Source organism: Atta cephalotes (genome assembly GCF_000143395.1).
Source record: "Atta cephalotes unplaced genomic scaffold scaffold00052, whole genome shotgun sequence".
NCBI classification, from domain to species: domain Eukaryota; kingdom Metazoa; phylum Arthropoda; class Insecta; order Hymenoptera; family Formicidae; genus Atta; species Atta cephalotes.
Window position 1 is genome coordinate 1,546,492 of NW_012130116.1, and position 19,270 is coordinate 1,565,761.

At 34.4% G+C, this 19,270-nt stretch overlaps 2 protein-coding genes across 2 annotated transcripts; one reads left to right on the forward strand and one right to left on the reverse strand.

Annotated features, from left to right (window-relative positions):
- The first annotated feature begins 859 nt into the window (after positions 1 to 859).
- On the forward strand, positions 860 to 4,566 carry LOC105623066 (dual oxidase maturation factor 1). Its single transcript, XM_012204468.1, has 7 exons — positions 860 to 1,024; positions 1,122 to 1,179; positions 1,676 to 1,810; positions 2,145 to 2,364; positions 3,085 to 3,296; positions 3,379 to 3,574; positions 4,386 to 4,566. The coding sequence occupies exons 1-7, from the start codon at positions 860 to 862 to the stop codon at positions 4,564 to 4,566; spliced, it is 1,167 nt and encodes a 388-aa protein (XP_012059858.1).
- A 561-nt stretch (positions 4,567 to 5,127) lies between these two features.
- On the reverse strand, positions 5,128 to 18,124 carry LOC105623067 (dual oxidase). The gene is made up of 20 exons (XM_012204469.1): positions 18,034 to 18,124; positions 17,127 to 17,210; positions 16,356 to 16,517; positions 15,365 to 15,552; positions 14,837 to 15,041; positions 13,732 to 13,898; positions 13,224 to 13,460; positions 12,093 to 12,538; positions 11,706 to 11,907; positions 10,621 to 10,947; positions 9,792 to 10,016; positions 8,810 to 9,028; positions 8,501 to 8,704; positions 8,092 to 8,404; positions 7,460 to 7,834; positions 7,159 to 7,376; positions 6,398 to 6,859; positions 5,731 to 5,886; positions 5,481 to 5,609; positions 5,128 to 5,256 (listed from the first exon to the last, which is right to left on the reverse strand). The coding sequence occupies exons 1-20, from the start codon at positions 18,122 to 18,124 to the stop codon at positions 5,128 to 5,130; spliced, it is 4,539 nt and encodes a 1,512-aa protein (XP_012059859.1).
- Between the last annotated feature and the right edge of the window lie 1,146 nt (positions 18,125 to 19,270).

Sequence of the window (19,270 nt, forward strand, 5' to 3'; positions counted from 1 at the left end):
GTAAGTACGTACTTACGTACTACGTACTACTTACTTACTCTTCTCTCTCTCTCTCTCTCTCTCTCTCTCTCGTCCGACACGCGACCGTCGCACCACCTCTACTCTCTCTCTCTCTCTCTCTCTCTCTCTCTCTCTCTCTCTCTCTCTCTCTCTCTCTCTCTCCGTCCTTCTTTCTCTCTCTACCAGGTAATGCACGAGGTCGTCTGTCTGCTGATGGAAGCCGCTTTCCAAGCGGAGCCTGTTAACCCACTCGGGGCTCCAGTACACTCGCCGCCTTTGGTCCCACATGTCGTACAGTGCGCGAGTGCGCTTTCAATGCATGTCGAGGATTTCGCAAGAGTTTTGGCAACTCCGACCTTGAGTCAAATCTGCTGGTCATAGGTAAATTCCTCTCGAATAGAAAATCCTTCGGGACTTATGCGTGTCAAGGCCAGCCGGGAGAGACATCCATCCTTTTTGGATCGCGCTAATAGCTACAAGAGATTGCATTTCAGTAAATTATATCGAAATAACTCTTGTTAATTAAAATCTTTATTTTTATCCGTGGTGATGTCACTCGTAAATAAAGATCCATCAGTGTTCTCCATATGACGAAAAGTCAAAAGAGTATCTGAATAAAGTGCTTAGCAACAGAAGATATCTTCTCAAAGTTATCTGCGCTTTTTGTATGCTGTTTTTTTCAAATAAAAGTTAATGTTTTGAAATAGCGTACGAAAGTAATATACAGTATGATTGGCGAAGAAAATATTGATTGAATTGTGTAGCCTACAATTTGCTTTGCTGAGAGCGAGGATGATAATGTAATTTTTCATTCGAGTGGCCCAGATTCCGGCGAGCCGGAACTAGCTGATCCAGGAAAATGAAGGGATGGTTCGATGCCTTTCGCAACGACGGCGGTCCGACGCTCTACAGTTACAGCAACCGCACTCCTGTCACCGGTGATGTTCCCTTGGTTATCGTATTCGTGATATTCGGCACTCTGTTCACGGCATTTCTAGTCATATTTCCGGGCGTCAGGAAAGAGGTGAGCAGTTTTCTATTCCTCCGTGCTTGATCGTGACCGACGATTTAAATTAATTACGAGTTCTGGCCGTGTAAACCTGGTTTTTCTTCCGCCGTAGCGGTTAACCACATTTCTCACGGTTACTCTGAGCCTCTTCGTGGGTGCAACGATTCAAGGTTCGTGCACTTTGTCTACTTTCCAAGTCAAGGGGCCTTGGCTGCCAGTGGCGTAACTAACTGATTGGCCTCGCGAAGTTCGAATCGCGAGAGTTCGATGAGACCGATAAAAAAAGCGGTGGGAAAATAAAAGAAAAGGAAAAGAATTAATAAAAAAATTAAGCAAAAAATAAGAATATTTAGTGGAACTCATCTAATGTACTTTTTGTTGCATTGTTATCTATATTTCAATTTCCTCGTATTGTTTACCATTTTTAAACACGAGAGTTCAGAAAGATAAAGAACAAATAAATAATTGAAATAAAAAATATTTGAAGTTAATACATTAGTTACGCCACTGTTCGCTTGTAGTATTCGCAGTAAATTGCGTGTTTATCTCTAAAGACGTTACTTCGACCAATAAAATTGCGAAATCCATTTGTGGAATGATTAATCGAGATAATCACAAATGTAACGCTGCGGAAGAATAATCGCTGTGCTCTCTATGCGCGCATAGTGGCGCAATACGGCTCATCCTGGCATACGAGCTCCGCTACCATTGTCAGCTCTTACAGCGCTTTCTCCAAACATAAGGCAACGGCCGACATAGGCGGTTACATCGGTTTAATGCACATCAATATAACATACAGGCGTAAGTAAAGAAAGCTAGATATCTAAACTTTTTACACGCACTTCTACAATTGAAGATATCGAGTTCTGATTGATTGAATGTAATAAGATAAGCTTGGAGATTAAATTTAAAATTATTGAGCTGTATTCGAAACAAAACAAGTCAAAATGACGTTACAATAAATAGTTATTAATTAAATGACTTTTAATGATCTATTTTGAAGTCAATTTAATATCATTTTGACGTAAGATGACTTGTGTTTCTACTTGCGATTGCACATCGCAAATTGCAATTTTCGAACAGATGTTTATGCAATGATTCGTTCACTTACGTCAAGTAGATTTTATCGTTGCAGTATTGCCAAGGAACGAGCAGACGAATGGTGACGTCGAATATAATGAAAGATTTTGGTGGCGGAGTTCTGGCGAAATGACTAGTGCATTCAAGCAGGCTCTTCATCAGGGTGCGCCGTTCCCTATTATTTCCTTGGCGGAATATTTCAGCCTCCATCAAGAGGGATTTTCTTGGGGTTCACGATATCGCGAAGCTGGATATTATGCTTCAATAATGTTATGGTATATTATTACTTCTGTGATGAAATACTTTCGTAGAAAGAAATCATTTTGAGAGTCATAATCTAGTATTTATAGTCGGTTTTTATTACAAGACCATTAATGTAAGACGGTTATAACATGATCTGTAATTTATGACATTTCAAAACGGTATTTAAAAAGGTCTTAAAACTGTGACTATGTGAATACTAGCCTCCATAGTCCATTCTTATTTTAAGACTATCTTATATAATGACATTTTAAGATATTAATGCAATTTCATGGCCAGTATTCATACAGTGCTTTCCAACAAGAGACACAGTCTCTTACTTGTTGTTTGCTAATCTTAAACGAAGATGAAATATAATCATTATGTTAAGCGCTGTGTTATGAGATTTTAAGACATAAAATTTAAGTTTTAAGCACTAAGCCGTAAGAAATTGACCAATCAGTCAAGTATTCTCCTCACATTCGATTGCAATTTCTTACGGTTTAGAGTTTAAAGCTTAAATTTTACGTCTTAAAATTTCGTTGTAGACACCGCTTTATATTGCGTCTAGGAAAGCATCAATAGTCGATTTTTATTTAAGATTGCTTTAAGTATAATCTTAAGATGTTATAATCTAAGAGCCATATTAGCATCTTAAGATATTATTTAAGACGATTTTAAATATAAGAATCGATTATGAATACGAGTTTTCCATTCATTGCGTGTACGCGAAATGAGGAATCTTTCTTATGCAGGACCTCCTTTGCCTCATGGTTAATGATGAATTTGTTACTTATGATGGTACCGCGATATGGGGCATACGGCATGATTTTCACGGGTTTATGCATGCTGTTAACAAACCTGATCTACTCGACACTCTTACCATGTGAACCTCTGATAGCTCACATCGAAGGCTCAATTCTTTCTTTCAATCTCGGCTGGAATTATTGGTTGGTGTTATCAGCTGGTTCGTGTCCTTGTGATTACTTTATTAAGACTCGATCAATGTATAAATATACGTACGTGATTGCGATTTCTTTTCTTCACAGGTGCTGCATGCCTCTTCGCGGGACTCGTAATAACAGCTATAGACATGATCTTCCCTCATCAATTTTCGACCATACTCGAAGTCGACTACGACACACCGTATGATAGGCACGTCATTATAGAGGAGAGTTTCGATACGCGTAACGTTAGGCGGAAAGTTCCCAAGATTGAAGATTCATTCGGCGATCGAATAATGAGGTTTGCGTTACAATCAGCCGAATTTAAGGGAGATTTGTATGATTAAATTGGAGACGAAATTTATTTCAGGAAAAGGAATAAATTGCCATTTAAAAGGAATAAAGTATCGTTTAGACATAATTTATTATACGTTATTTAAGACGTAAAAATTTAGTTTGTAATACAAAATTTATTAAAAATATAGAAATTTTCTATCACCGAAGACAAGCCTAAAAATTTCGAGTTTTGCTACAATTCCATAGCTTCTAAGGAAACAATTTGCTATTTTTTTTATCTATGTTCTTTCCTCAGAATATTTTGCTTTACAGATTAAACCTAAAATAGATAGAAAAATTTTATCATAAAATGATAAAAATTATTTCAGTTTTTACGCTGTTATGATTATTTTTTAGTAACATTTTTTATCATCTATTATAAGTTCAATCTGTAAAGCAGTGTCCTAAGAAAAACTAGATCAAAAAAATAACAGATTACTTTCTTAGAATTAATATAAATATTAATTAATAAAATAAAAAATTAATATAAATATTATAGAATTAATATAAAACGTGATAAAACGCGAAGCACTGGAAACTTTTAGGCATGTATAAATGGGATAAGAAACTTTTATATCTTTAATAGTAATAGTTTTGTATTATGAATCAATTTTTTAATATTCAAATATAGTGAATAACACTTAAACATAGAAATGTCCGTTTTATTTTTTTCTTGAAATAAATTCGCAAATTTTCCTTCAAAATTTGAAACCTTTTATCTTCCTTTATAATTGAATTTTTTTTTCTTACATTCTATGATTCTAAAAATGTTTCAGTCAACTGTCATCTAAACTTCAAAATAGACATGCAGTTAAAGAGGATATCGAAGGTGTCATTAATCGGGGCTATACGTCACACGAGTTGTCCGAATTCTCGCGAGAAATTGGTGATGAGTCCAGCAAAAGTAATTGGTCGTATCCATTCCCGCCAACCTCACGCAGAACCATTAATGCTTAATATATTTCTCAAATGCTACGGACAATTACGATACTCATCGACATTTCCTAAACGCTATTAAAAATACTTAGATAGGTATTTTATTTTATAATTATTTAATATTATTTAATAAAAAAAAAGAATCCAAGACACCTCTAACTTAACTCATATGAGGAAATTCCATTTTGAGAGCGCTACAATTACGAATGTAAACAAAATTTCATAATAAAGTCAAAATAAATATATGTATATACATATGATGACGAAATTTCATTATAATTTATTATAATAACATTATAATAAATAATTTTATAATTAAATAAATTATAATAAAATTTTATAATAAATTATAATAAAATTACAACTAAGATTTTATTTAATTTGGGAAGATAAAAAGATAGGGAGAAAAAGATTTTCTTTTTTGAATTCATAAATAAGAAATGTAATATGATAATAAATAGTAATAAAAAGCAACACTTCAGCGTATAAATATGTACATTCTAAATATGTAAATCGTAGAGAAAGATTGTCAAATACATTGACAGTCCGTTATCTCATGCAAACAGGGAGCAGTGTATTAGACTAGCCGAAGTTCTCAAAGTGATGAATGAAATACGGCAGCCGCCGTGTTTTATTAACTTCATCGCAGGCAGACATGACGCTTTTCGTCAGAGGACGCGGCCCACAGCTAAATACTCCTATTTTGCTAACCTGTAAATCAATAATATCATTCAATTTTTTAAAAAATTTTATATCATTCAATTTTTTAAAAAATTTTATATCATTCAATTTTTTAAAAAATAACATCAATAATATTATAACAGATCGCGCAAAAGCACGAAGGACGTTTAACTCTTTATCTTCTTCAAACATCCCTTGAACTTCTATGCGCTGAGCGAATGCATTCTTAATAAAAACTAATATCATGAACGCACATAGCTGTGTTTCTTTTGAACAAATTTCAAAAACGACGTCATGTCCGGCCGACCAAAGTGATTGATGGCCTTCAGACCGGTGAATATACTCTTCTTCGATAGCCTCTGAAAGTGATTCTCACATATGTACTACATATGTGAAGTAAAATTTTATTAATAATTAATCCGAATTAATTAAATATAAGGAGAAATTTTGCGTACATTTTCATCGCATTCGATCATACAAAAATTCCAATATGAATTCACTTACCAGCATAGTAGTACGCAAATCAAACTTATGAAAGAATTGTGTTATAAATATGTGAATTTCAAGCACATCCGTAACGTCTTTTCTCTCAACATCTCTGAGAACGTCAATAAACCATTCGAAATGTTTATGCGATGGGCAGATCCATAAAAAATAGACCTGTACAAAATAAAAAGAAAGTGACACGATACTATCGAATAAAAAAATGGAAGCGTTTTCTTATTTTAATGAGCCGTTAAATTTAACGCAATGGTTTATATAGCCCAACAATATTCCATATTCATGTTTCTCTTTCGACAGTAAAACATACTTTCTAGTAATGAAGCAATCGCCACTTTTGCATCAGCTTTACCGTAACATTTTTAATATGAATATGTATTTTCAATTTCTAATATGAATATACATTTTTAGAAATACTTCTCAAACGATCAAAAACAATTAAATACAATTAAGTTACTTCTTAATTTCGATTATGAATTTCTTTTTATAGAATAAAAATTAATAAATTCTTTTTATCCTTATTCTTAGAAAATTTTCTATGATAATTTTGTATAAAGAATAAATTATAATTTGTATAAAGAAAATAAATATATGTATGTAAAGATATCTTTCAAATTTTTCTCACTTGATTATTTTTTTTCATATAATTTTTATTTTGGTTTGCATTTACCTTCTTACACGCGACTCCTGAATATCTGTTGGTGGAGGTTCCAAATACGAGATCATTGAGCATCGAGGCATAAGGAGTCACCCCGATGCCACCTCCAACCATCACCGCGACCTCAAACTTGTACCAATCCTGATTTCCTCCACCAAACGGACCTTCTATACGAATCTTCGGATGATCATCCTCTGGGTTATAATTGCAAGGATCGAAGTAATTACGGAGCTTCCACGTCCACGGCCCTTGAGCTTTTATGTGGCACGATAGAAAATTCTCGTGCGGCGCGGAGGTCAGCGTGAAAGAATGAAATTCATTAGATCTGAAGGCAGTGCAGGCGAGACGTACCCACTGACCCGACAGGTACTTTAAGTTCGGAGGTCTGTAGAATTTGATCTTTATTACGTCGGAGGGTAGTAATTCCGTCTCGATGATATCCAGGGTCATGTATTTAGTTCTCAAGCTGACGACCTGAAATCAGTACTCTGATAACATTCTTGATTCTTGATATTTGGTACTTAACGTTATTTTTATATTGCGTTAATAATTCAAATCAAATCATTTTAGCAAAAGACGATTTACATTAAACGAAATATGAGATAATACGTAATATACAAAATATGTTACATCATGCATGATCTCCATACATAATTAATAAATTTTGTAATTATGTGTGACTACGAGTGTGACGCACATATACATGTAAAAAAGGGAATTGTTCTTTTTCTTTGTCACTGTTCTACTTCCCGAAAAAGTGGGTATAAAATTACTTTATCTAGCGCGTAAATGATTGCCGGGCCGACGAAGAATATCCAGAATCGCGGTTCGCCTGTCAAACGGGCTAAACCATGGATGAGGCATAATGCATATAGTACTACGTAGAGACTATGCGTCGACCAAAAGAACTTGTAGGCTTTCTGTCGTATGGTTGGATGTGCGAAGACGAAAATAATCGTCATGATGACGAAGAGAAGAATACCGGTTAAACCTGCAATAAAAGTGAAATAAGGGAATCATGTCAAAGTTCTGGATGTCCAATGAAATTGTGAAATCTTTGGCGAGAACACCTACCGGTCACTGTTCTGAACAGCCAAAAAGAGATAGTAGGCCGCGCGTCGCTGGGAAAGCTGATTTCACTAGTGAGGCAGCGAAGATGAGCTATCGGCTGTGTAGAAACGTGATAAAAGTTGACTATGTGACCGACCGTATGCAGCACAGAGAAAAAAAGTGCCGTACATGCTGCGATCTTATGGAATTGTATGTGCGAGTCTAACGGGATGTACTGCTGAATCGAGAATTCCTTCAACTTCGTCAATAGATTACGCGACATTGTTAATAGCAGGAGACTGTAACAGAAGGACAGTGCGGCTGCTGATCCTCTGGTTATGGCGATTCCCACGCCCATTATATGTCTGAGGTCCGTATGTTCTGCCATAAAAGAATAATCTGCGAAAAAAAGGCAAGAGATTGAAATTGAATTTTGCAGCAAACGAACAACAGGATGCTTTCTGAACAAATCACATATTCAAAAGAATTAGGAAAAATTATAATAATAATATAACATAATAATATATTATTATATATATAATATGATAATATAATATAAAAAAATATATTACATATATTCAAAGATGTCTAGAAAAATCAAAGTATATTTAGACATGTTTTGAATTTGTTCTACTTGAGATCGATGAAATACTCACGAATAAATCTCTCAACAAAAAGAGCTATGGTGACCACGTAAAACACAAAGAGGTAGAATATATTCTGCCTGTTCTCTTCGAGAAAAGTCGATATGGCATCCCATTGCTTTCGAGTCCAGCTTTTCGAATCTTCCGGGGGTAGTTGATCGATATGAAAGCTGGTCATACGAGCAACATTCGTCGATGTGTCGAGAAAATTCTGCTTGGCACCCTTGCAATCGAGACCGATCGCGACGAAATCACCTTTATATTCCTTCATCATCAATTTAAAATCGTTATATGTGAGGTAGTTCTTCCTCTCAAGTCCAGCATCCTGATTAATAAGGGATTTAGCAGTTATCGCGATAACAAAAGACATTTTAAAATAAATAAGCTACCATAATGATGTGAAAATAATAAAAAATGGAACCTGGAACATGCCGTCGATCAATTCTGTGACATGATCATCCGAGAGACTGGTGGTACGCGCTATTTCCACCAATGACCTCAACATCTCCGACAGTTCTTCCTTGTCGATCACGCCGTTGCTATCCTTATCGCACATGTCGAAGATGATACGCAACTTGTCCTCAGTTTTGCCACGTGAGAATAGCAAGACCGTGTCCAAGAATTCCTGGAATGAATCGCTCTTCGTTGATAATCGTCAGACAAGATAAGAAAGTTATATTCAGACAAAATGGTAAAAGCGCAGCTTCGATGAAGCGAGCGACAATTATACCTGGAAAGAAATCCGGCCGTCACCATCTTTGTCAACGATGTTGAACATTTTCTTCACGAAGACTGCGTCGGGCCGCATGCCGAGAGCACTTGCAAACTCGCTCTTGGAAAGCGATGTGCGCATTACCGTGACGACCTCTCCGGTATCACTGTCTTCAGACCGCCGCCTTCGTTCGCCGGGCCGTAAACCGAAAGTCAACGCGTATGCTTCTCTGAAGAACTAACAACATTTCGCAGTGTTATCGGGAATGTCATAATCCTTCCATGTATATAATTAATACTATAAATTTATATGTAGTATAATAAGCGTGTGGAGCGAAATTGCTACTTTATTTTAAAACACATAACTAAAAACACAACTAAAAAAATTAAGTAAATAATATAATAGAGAATTAAGAACCATTCAGGATATTATGTATGTGTAACAATATAATTATATATAATATTAGTTCTATATTATATTGTTTAATTTATTTAATTATTTGACCATTTTTATTTATTGAATTTAAAAAAAATTAAGTTTCTCAAAAAATGAGATAAACTATTTTTTTCCATTTGACCGAAAATTATTGACGAATCAGATAACAGATAAAAAGAATATATTCATAACATAATCAAATGCGATTTTTATTTGACAAACCTTTAAAAAAACCTCTTTTGAATCGTAAAGATTTTGATTTTCTTATAAAGTTAAATTAGTTTATTTTTTATAAAATGAATAATGTTTGCCTAATGCATTCATAGAAATAATTCACAAAAAAGCTCTTTTTGTGTCATTCTTGAAGTAGGAGAGCGAAATAAATTATATGTATACTTATACATATATTTATACATATATTTTCGAATACAATTATACATTCATATTTCTCTTTTCTTTTTTATTAATTAAGAAATTATTTCTTCATGAGATATTAATCCACGTTTCAATGAACGGAGCTGCGTATACATTCATAAATGTATTCCCGTGAGAAGGAGAGACAAACCTGTTCGAGCTTCTTTTGCCGACGCTCCTTGGTTTCCGCTTTTGCCAGCATAATATCCCTTGCAATTGGCGTGAGTGTGAAATGCTTTTTTTGTGACGCCAGAAACGCCTCCAATTTCGCAATGAACTTTCTACGCGAAGCCAACGAATCGAGTTCAAGGACAAGGTCGTAATCACGCGGTATACGTAACAGCACTAGGGCCTTACGATGTCCGGTTTCGCTCTCCTGAAACAGCGATTAATAATTATCGAATACGATGTGATGTTAAAGAGTCAGCTGTTATTTAATGAAGCGTAGAATTAATTTGCGACGTAATTTTGAGTAGTCAATAAAATATAATTACCGGATGCATTTACTAATTTCTTAAATTGTAGTTGTGATATCATTTCAGATTTCAGAGACGCAATTTAGATTGTTTTTTTAGATAGATATAGCGTGGTTGTTACTACATGAACATTTTTCAACAATAGAGACTTTATGAATTTTTTTGGGGAGGGGGGGAGGCGAGGAGGAAGAGGAAATAATAAATTTTTTCCTAATAAAAAAAATGATTCATATATTTATCTATTTATCGATTCTCTCGCGTTTATTTCAATTTTCAACATTAAACAAATCTATTGATAATTAAAATTTATTTATTCTTTTATATCTTAAATTAAAAATTTTAAGCAAATGTGAAAATAAAAAACAAGAATTACGTTCTTTGTTTCAGAAAATTAATTCAAAAAAGATATATTATTTTATAAATTTAAATAAAGAGTTTAATGATAAGTAATTTTTTAATGTCATTAAAAGATTATCATTTATTTTTGCAATAATAAAGAGATACCTGTGATTCTTCCATAGTTATGGTGTTAACGCCACTGAAATCGAATGTTCGCAGTTTCTCCCCTTTTCGATCGACGATATACAACGCCGCTTCCGGTCCGAATTTCACCTTCACGAGACGGCGATGGTTTGCGTGCAGCCACTCACGTACAATCATCTTATCAACGCAAATCCGACCATCGCTTCGCTTTTGAATTGCCTCTTGAAGTATTTTCAATCTACGCCGCCGTTTATTCTGCAGTTTCACCAATCCGTATCCAGCACCGGCACAAAGGATCGGAACGAAACCAAGGAACACGCACGCGTAAATGTAGACGAATTCGCTACCCTATAGTGCGTATTTATTAAATATTATGTTAAAAAAATAGTAAAATAGTATTTTGTTTATCCAAGAGTTTTATTCAATTTAACAAAAAAGAATATCAGAAAAGCAAGAGTTAAGCAATAACGCAGTAACAAATCCAAACTGTATATATATATATATATTTGCTTAATATTTATGTTTTACTGCTTAATTTTTTTTTGTATGCCGTAGTCTTTCAGAACCGCAATTTTAAAAAAAGAAGAAGGCATAATAAAATTATTTGAATTTAATTACTAAAATAAAAACATTATAAAGGTTTTCTTATTCAGTAGTAATAAAAATGGAATATCGAAAAAGCTTGAAGTTGCTTCGAGTTGATGTTCCAAAATCGCAATTTTTTAAAAAAGAAAACAAAAGAAGATTATCTAAATTTAATTATAAACATTTGAATATTAAAGATGTTTTTCAACAAAAATAGAATATCGGAAATGCTCGAAATTATTAAGAGTTAATGCTTCAGAACTGTATTTTAAAAAAGAAAAGGAGAAAATGGAATAGAATTATCTCAATTTAATTAACGAAAATCAGTAAAAACGTCGTATTATCCAATGTAAAAAAAAAATATTAAAAAAGTTCCAGAATAGCAATTAAAAACAAAAGGAAAAAGTAAAATTATCTTAATTTAATTTAATTAAAAATCGCGAGTTATTAAAAAAGATATTTGCGCAAGATAACTTTCAAAAGATAATTAAGAAACAAATTTGATATAATTGACTGATTACCTCAAAGTAGTCATAGCGCTGTAGGGGAACGCAAGATTCGAGCATTGTCGAATTCAACTGAAATGGTTGAGGACATGGATCACCATCTTGCCAAACGAAGACTTGTCTTTGGATCGCGTCGAGAGGTATACCGGTTGCGTTCGTGATCACGTCCCAAAGAGTAACACGACGGATTTCCTCCATCTCATTTTTTGTAAAAATGCTAAAATTGAATAAAATCGCGTGTCAAAAAGCTCCTATAATTATATTGATTCGGATATATTTCATATAATTTATTACAAAGATATAAACGTACAAGATATAAACAGTTAGATTCCATTATTGGAAAAAGGAAAATCGAAATGCATAAATGTTAATATAATTATTACGTAGAACTAATTCACTTACCCGTTTTCTTCGTTCTCAAACCAGAATCTATCGGAGTCCCGCAAACGGAGGAATTGTTCCTTTATGACCGCGGTGAAGAGCTCGCCAGGACCACCCTTGGATTCGAGCATTCCGCCGACGTAGACGTCGACGTTGTTGAGATTGTTCGAGTAAATCTCAATGAGGGTACGCAGCAACGACGGATTTTTGTTGAATAATTCTGGATTGATCTCGTTCCATGTTTTCCGTTTGGCTAGTTTGAAGCTCATCCTGGCTGTATTGTAGTCTGGAAGACCATTGTCGCGACCTCGCATGATGTTCAGGGCGCCGAGATCTCGGCGCGAAAATTCCATGGGGCCAAAGAGATTGTTTCGGATGTCAGTACCGAGAAGATTATCTTCCTTCTCCGCCAATTGCGACGCCATACCCATGATCAGCTCCTCGATCGTGCTGTTAGCTAAAACCTCCTGTGAGCAGCATCTATGTTTAATATGATCACAAACCTCATAAGAATTTAATGTAATAATTAGATCACGTGGATGTTCTAGAACTTGAACTTACATTTTAATGACAATATTTTTTAACAAACTAAGTGAGCCAATTTCTCTTGGAAGAAAAATTCAAGGAAAATCATTTTACAATTTTTTTAAATTTACTCTTTTTAAACATTTTGCCCTAACTCACATTTTGAAAGATAAAATAATCGAAGATTATTAAAAAATTGAAATGCTTAGATAATTAAAAAAAAGTGTTGTTAATAATAATTATTTAAGTTTAATATCGAATTATAACATATTTGAAATATTTTAAAATTCAGTATTAAATATTTTAATAATTTTTCCCGAATTATATATATATATATATATAAATTTTAAGATTAAAAATAATCAAAAATTATTAAATAGAAGAAATTAAAACGCGAATTAAAAAAGTAATGATTATCCAATATTAATATTAATAATAATAATTATTTAAAAAGTTTACATAGTTAATTAATATAATATAGAATTACGAGAATTATATCGTAATAATTGATAATTAACAAGTAAAATGCAATTAAAAATATACGTATAAAATACATATGAAAAATTATCTCTGCCTGAGGTAGAGTATCTTTCAAAAAGTTTACCATGAAAATATAAATAGACTCACGTTTGAGTCCCACCACGTAGAACAAAGTCTTATAGCTGGCTGGTCTGTGTTGGTCTTCCTGTATTCGCAATTTTCATTTCGCCGATATATGCCAGGCGGTATAAGAGTATGACCAAAACGAAATGCAGCGCTTTGAAAGATATGACTAATACCCGGATGCAAGTCAGGTTTATAACCAGTGTACGAAGGAAGATCCTCGTTTAGCAATGCCGGAAGATACTCGTAAAGGATTATATTCTGTAAAAAGATAGAAAAACCTCACGTGCCGGAAAGCAATGTTTCGCGAACGGAAAATGCAAATTATGTAAATTTAGTTGCGAGATTCAAAACACGAGATCTATTCAATACACGAGATTTTTTACAAAAGTTTACCAATTACATAAAACATTTTATGTAATTAATAAGCAATTTTACTTCTGTTTGTAACTCTCTTTTCGCGCTAGAAGAAATACCGCGTCTTTATTTTTTACTGTCGTTGAGAGAAAATTATAGGTAAACTGCTATCCACCTGAATCGTTCCGATGACCATCTGACGTGTCTTCTGAAAAATTTCTTCGTCGGACATGTCGGGATGCTCTCTCTGCACGCGAGCCGCTAAGACATTGTGATATCGATAGAACAAGATTCCTAAAGCCAGCAGCGGTGGATGCTGATTCGTTCTCGGATCCCCAAGGACTGTGCAACATAATTAATTATTAGGTTACTTTCGCAAGAATCAGAAAATTGATTGCGGGGAAAGTTAAAAATGCGCAACGTAATAGGATAGGCATGAAGCGCATGCGGTTAATGGAAAAATTATGAGTAATAATGCAAAAAAGTCTCAACGGATCGGCGCGCAGCAACGATCACGTATAATAACATAATACTTAATTAGTAGGAAGAATCAAATTATGCAAGTGTCGAACGATTATGTTGCTAAAACATGCGGGAAATGATACTTTCAATAAGAAAGTGAATGCTGGCAAAATATATATATATATATATTTACATCGGACTATACCGCAAATTTTGTATCACATAATTAATAGGTAAAATCAATTTTTTTTCACAAAAGCATCAAAATATATCGATATTGTGATGAAAAATTTTTCTTAAAATATTCTATACATATAATTTTTCAAAATTTTTTAGAATTTATGTATAATTTTATAACTTTTTTAAAAAAGTTTCTTGGATATATTGAGAAAATCTACGTCTTTCCTAGAGAGAAAAAAAACTTATCAAATTTGAAGAAATTTTAAAAAGATATTTTTCAGAAATCCTCATAAATTTAAAATATGAAAAAATTGTATAAAGATTATAAGAAATTTTTATAAATATATTTATTACAAAAATTGTTTCCATGATAATAAATAAGTAAGAAAACAAAGTATTCTCATCAGTTAAACTTTCTAGTTAAGTATAGACAGACCGTTTTCCAATTGAAAAAAATTTTATTCATAGGTATATCTCGAGATCTTATCATTCAACCGAATGAAAGGTGAGAAGAGTTATAGTGAGTAATTAAAAATCAGTTAGATAATATTCAGCTAGGCGGAGCGCGATTACAAATTTCTTGAGAAAGTCTTCAGGTTATTTATAGGATAAATTTATACATGTAGATCCTCGCTTACGATATAGGCGCTCCGGGCTGAGCATTCGCATAACGTTCGGCACCGCGTGATTGAAGAGGGGTGCGCGCATGGTGTTCCTTACGGGAAATTGTCTCTTTTGCTCCATAAGAAGGCTGCCGTTTTCGAATGCGCGCATTGTATTGGCCCACGCCTCGCTGCTCGAATAGACGAAGCTGCCATCGATCCAGCTCGTGACTTTATTTATCTGCAATCTCACGTATTCAGAGCTACTTCTCACGGATTGTCTTGGGGATCGGCGAAGCGTTTAACCGTTCTCGAGAAGAAAGAAAAAAAAAGTAAAACGAATATTGTATTTCACGAGAATGCCCTATCACCGTGGTATCCAGCGATAGATCATTAAACGTGACTATAATTTAGATAGAGATCGATTCGGACGTTCGATATCGTTATCATAACCGGCGAAAGTCAGATAAAGTCGGAAGTCTACTCCGTTCCCGGAAATAAAGCCATGAAGTGATTCGCGCGGCGCTAGATTGACCCGGCATGCTCGAGAAAAGCGGGAATTACCTGTTCCCGCGGGCTGTTGGGGCTGCGTCCGGTTTGACGGTCGTAATCCGCTCGGAGGAATGGAATGTACTTGTTACCTTGGCACTCCTTGTCGAAAACCGGATCGCATTTGTCCACGTCGATTCGATGAAATTCTATAGGACAACCACTTTCGCTGGCCATGATTATTTCCGACGTGACCAGCTGTCCTGAAAAGATTCACCGTTCGAGGATGTCGCGAGTCGCATACGAGTTCCGGCAGGAAGATCTATGATATGTCGCATGCGTCGCGAATTTATTCGATCTCTTGGATTGGTTTATATAATATCGTGCATTTTTTCGCACCTACGAGGCAACTACGAGGCAACAGATTGATGGACGTAACAATTAACTGTGTCTGCACGTGTGCATGTTCGTCTTTAGATGAATAAGGATTATACAAGGCAAGTAATACAATATCTATGCTAAAATCATACTGAGATGCAATCGTGGTGGATAGTAGTGATTGATAGTAATCTATATGTAGAACCAATTTATCCCTGTCTTATTGTTAAACAAATTTTGTTATATAGTGTGGATTAAAAATGTCAATATTTCTTGATGATAAAATTTAGCACAAAGCTTTGGATAATGCTCAGCTTAAATTTAAAGTATATTTTTTATATAAAATTAAAGATATAAAAAAGTCAAGATTCATATATTTTATATATAAGACATTTTATATAAAAATAAAAATGATTTTCTTTTTTCATTAAATCAAAGATTTTAAATATATATTGTTATTATAGTAAATATTTTAGGTATAAAATAAAGTAAATTTTTAAGTATTCTTTGTTTCTAAAAATTCAGTATCTATTATATCTATTGATATCCTATTAATAAATAGGATATCAATTTAACAACTTTTTTCCTTCTTGCCTTTTTCAGTACACTTATATTTTTTAGAAATGTTCGCGATTTCCTACTTTTTGTCTAACTCTACTTATATATTATTATCCGTAATTATTCTCACCGAAGAAAGCGAACAATGCGGTTCGATTTTTCACCGACGGCAAGCCATCGTCGCCTTGCATGAATAGATCGCTGAGCTTTCGAGGAGATGGTCTGTCTTGGCCAGCCATCGCGTACACACCATCGGAATATGCTGCCGGAATCTTTCGGATTAGCCTACTGTCTATGGAGGTACATGCAACTAGTATTAGGACAACTTTCCAAGGACAATCACCTTCGCTGTGTCTGCATGTAGAAATATAATCACGGGGTCATCACTTTCATGTCTCATCAACTCTCCTAAGAAAGATTTTTCGCGTCATTCTCATCATTAATTCTGATGTCCTTTCTTATTTGAATTTAACGACGTAAAATTGATAAAGCATATTTAATTAAACAAACATATAATTTTCGCGTAAACAATCCCTGATAGCGAGCTATGTATTTTGTCGTCATTTTGACGTCAAAAGCTTGTTATCAGAAATAATTACAAGTAATTTTGTCAAAACTTATTCAAGAAAAATTTTCTGTTTCTTATTGAGAATTATTGAGCCTCAAAAAAGCTATGTATAAATGTATATGAGATTAATTTTTAATTAACTATTGTCAATAAAAAATTGAATAAAACGTTGAAAAATTCTAATAATTTGTTGAGATGTTTCGAAATGCTTTTATTAGTAAATTTATTCAGTGAAAAGGAGAAGGTGTAGATTTTAATAAAATGACAATCCTGCGTAATAATAAAACAGCGAAGGTATATATTGGATTTTAGTACACAAATTCAAGTACTTGCCAATTGCACCCCAATCAGGATGTGCTAGATTGTTAAAAAATCCATCGTATCTCTGTTTATTGACCGCATGGCTGTGCCCTGCTCCTAAAATAGACTTTATATAAATAAATTCTCCATCGAAATTTTATGATATAGCGAGTGTTCGCTGAGCGAACAATTGATTACCGATATTGATATCACGTTTAAATCATGAGAGTTAAATCCGATGAGCAACGAGTAGATGTAAAATAATTCAGATGTAAAATATGATTTCTCTGTTCTTTAATTAATTATTAAAGGAGCGTAACGCTTTTCTGTTTTGAAAATATGATAGGATATTCGGGGCAAAATAAATGTGCAAATGATGACAATTGAAAGTGGGTTAAAAGTACGAGTATTTAACGAGCTCTAGATCTATCGTAAAATTTCCATCTCTCTTATTTGGTCCATAACTTTCATAAATATTTTTTATCATAAATTAACATGACATTAATGTATATTCTTATTTCGCTTTCGGATTTTTATTCAAATTTGTTATGCTCTGTTTTATCGAGTTAATTATATTTTCTAGATGATACTTAATAAATAAGATTGAGAATTATTATTTATACAGTCGGATATAATTCTTTGAGCGCGATTATTAAATTTATTTTAACAGATTTAAATAATTCATATAATAATACATTTATAATAAAAAAATGTTATTTCATAATAACAAATATTGAGAATAGTTGTTATTACTAAATTACTTAAATTACTTAATTAAACTTTTTGCGTTATTAGTATCAGAAATACGATACATTATTAGTATAAAAAATTTTACATTTAAACTGAGAGTCTCATATAACGATCATTTCAACAGCTCCCTTTTATGAGCGTCAAGACTTACAATTATAGGTGCCAGAACGATAACGGCGATTGTACTTACCAGTTTCAACAGGTAATACGACCCAGAATGCCCAAGCGATCGCGCAGAACGGCGCGATGCTGCGGGCCGGCGGTCGTCGTCGTGTCATCATGTGTCACTCGTTCTCGCCTGATCCACGCCCGTGCATTTCTCTCATGCCAAAGCAAGCGTTTTCTTTTTCAGACCCTTGGACGATCTCTTTCTATCTTTTTTTCTTTTTCTACTATCAACGGTGTCCTCGAGGACGCATGCCGTTGGTACCGTCTATCAGCGGGCGATACGAGAATGTATCAACCGCGCGGCACATACGAATCTTTGAATTCACCGGAGTCCAAAGACGCGAACCGGTCCAGAGACTGGAAGGTGACGGAGCAGTGCGGTGGATTGTTCGCTACCACCTGGCAGTCTCGCCGAAGAAACGAAAGAGAGAAAGAGCTCACCGCGAGACACGAAGTGCAAAAATGCCGCCTTATGATTTTTCGACTGGTCCGGATGTGGCAATCACGTGTAGGCGCGCGGATAAGAATTGAAAAATAAAAGAGGTATGGCGCGCTCTGTAGCACCACGTGCCTGGTCCCTGCAGAAATGAAATCACCATCCGCTATCTCGCAGCACGAGCCCGTCGAGGAAACGGGACAGACAGGAGTAACGGAGTGATACACACGCGAGCTCCAAGAACGGCTGTGGCTGTCTCTCGGACTGTGGATCTGACTGTGCGCTGGTCTGCGCCTCCGCCACCACACACAGCTCTTGGTCGCGCGGTGAAAGTCGCCGGCCTATTTGTTTCGTTACCGCGAACGTGCCTCCTTCTCCTCCTCCTCGTCCTCCTCCATATCAGTCCCTCTCGCCGCCTCCTCCGCGAGCTACGGCGTCGTCGGTCTCAGTGTTCTTCAATCATTTTTCGTATGGCGCTTTTACGTTCATTTTTACCAAAATGTAGATTAACTTTAGCATACCTTTTATTATTTTTCTAATTTCTAAGAACTGGAGATAAAAAATTAAGTTAAATCGAAATTAAAATTAATCTATATTGATAGAAATAGACATTAAACATAAGAGTTGGCATTCAACGCGTTCTTATCTTATCAATATTTTTAATCGACTCAATTGTACAATTCGTTTTTGCTCATTTCTATATTAATATAGATCAATATAGATTAATTTTGTAATTAATCTTGATCTAACTTAACTCTTTATCTTTTTCCAATTTCAGAACTGGAAGAAGATAAAAAGTATAGTTAGAAGATTAAAGCTAATC

Excerpts from the sequence above, each read along its gene's own strand:
- LOC105623067 (XM_012204469.1), bottom strand. The coding sequence starts at position 18,124 with ATGATGACACGACGACGACCGCCGGCCCGCAGCATCGCGCCGTTCTGC. Across the intron at positions 13,899-14,836 it reads CAGCCCGGAGCGCCTATATC|TCCTTGGGGATCCGAGAACG; the intron begins GTAAGCGAGGAT and ends TATGTTGCACAG. Across the intron at positions 8,405-8,500 it reads TGATCGACGGCATGTTCCAG|GATGCTGGACTTGAGAGGAA; the intron begins GTTCCATTTTTT and ends CTTATTAATCAG.
- LOC105623066 (XM_012204468.1), top strand. The coding sequence starts at position 860 with ATGAAGGGATGGTTCGATGCCTTTCGCAACGACGGCGGTCCGACGCTC. Across the intron at positions 1,180-1,675 it reads CGTGGGTGCAACGATTCAAG|TGGCGCAATACGGCTCATCC; the intron begins GTTCGTGCACTT and ends ATGCGCGCATAG. Across the intron at positions 1,811-2,144 it reads CATCAATATAACATACAGGC|TATTGCCAAGGAACGAGCAG; the intron begins GTAAGTAAAGAA and ends TTATCGTTGCAG.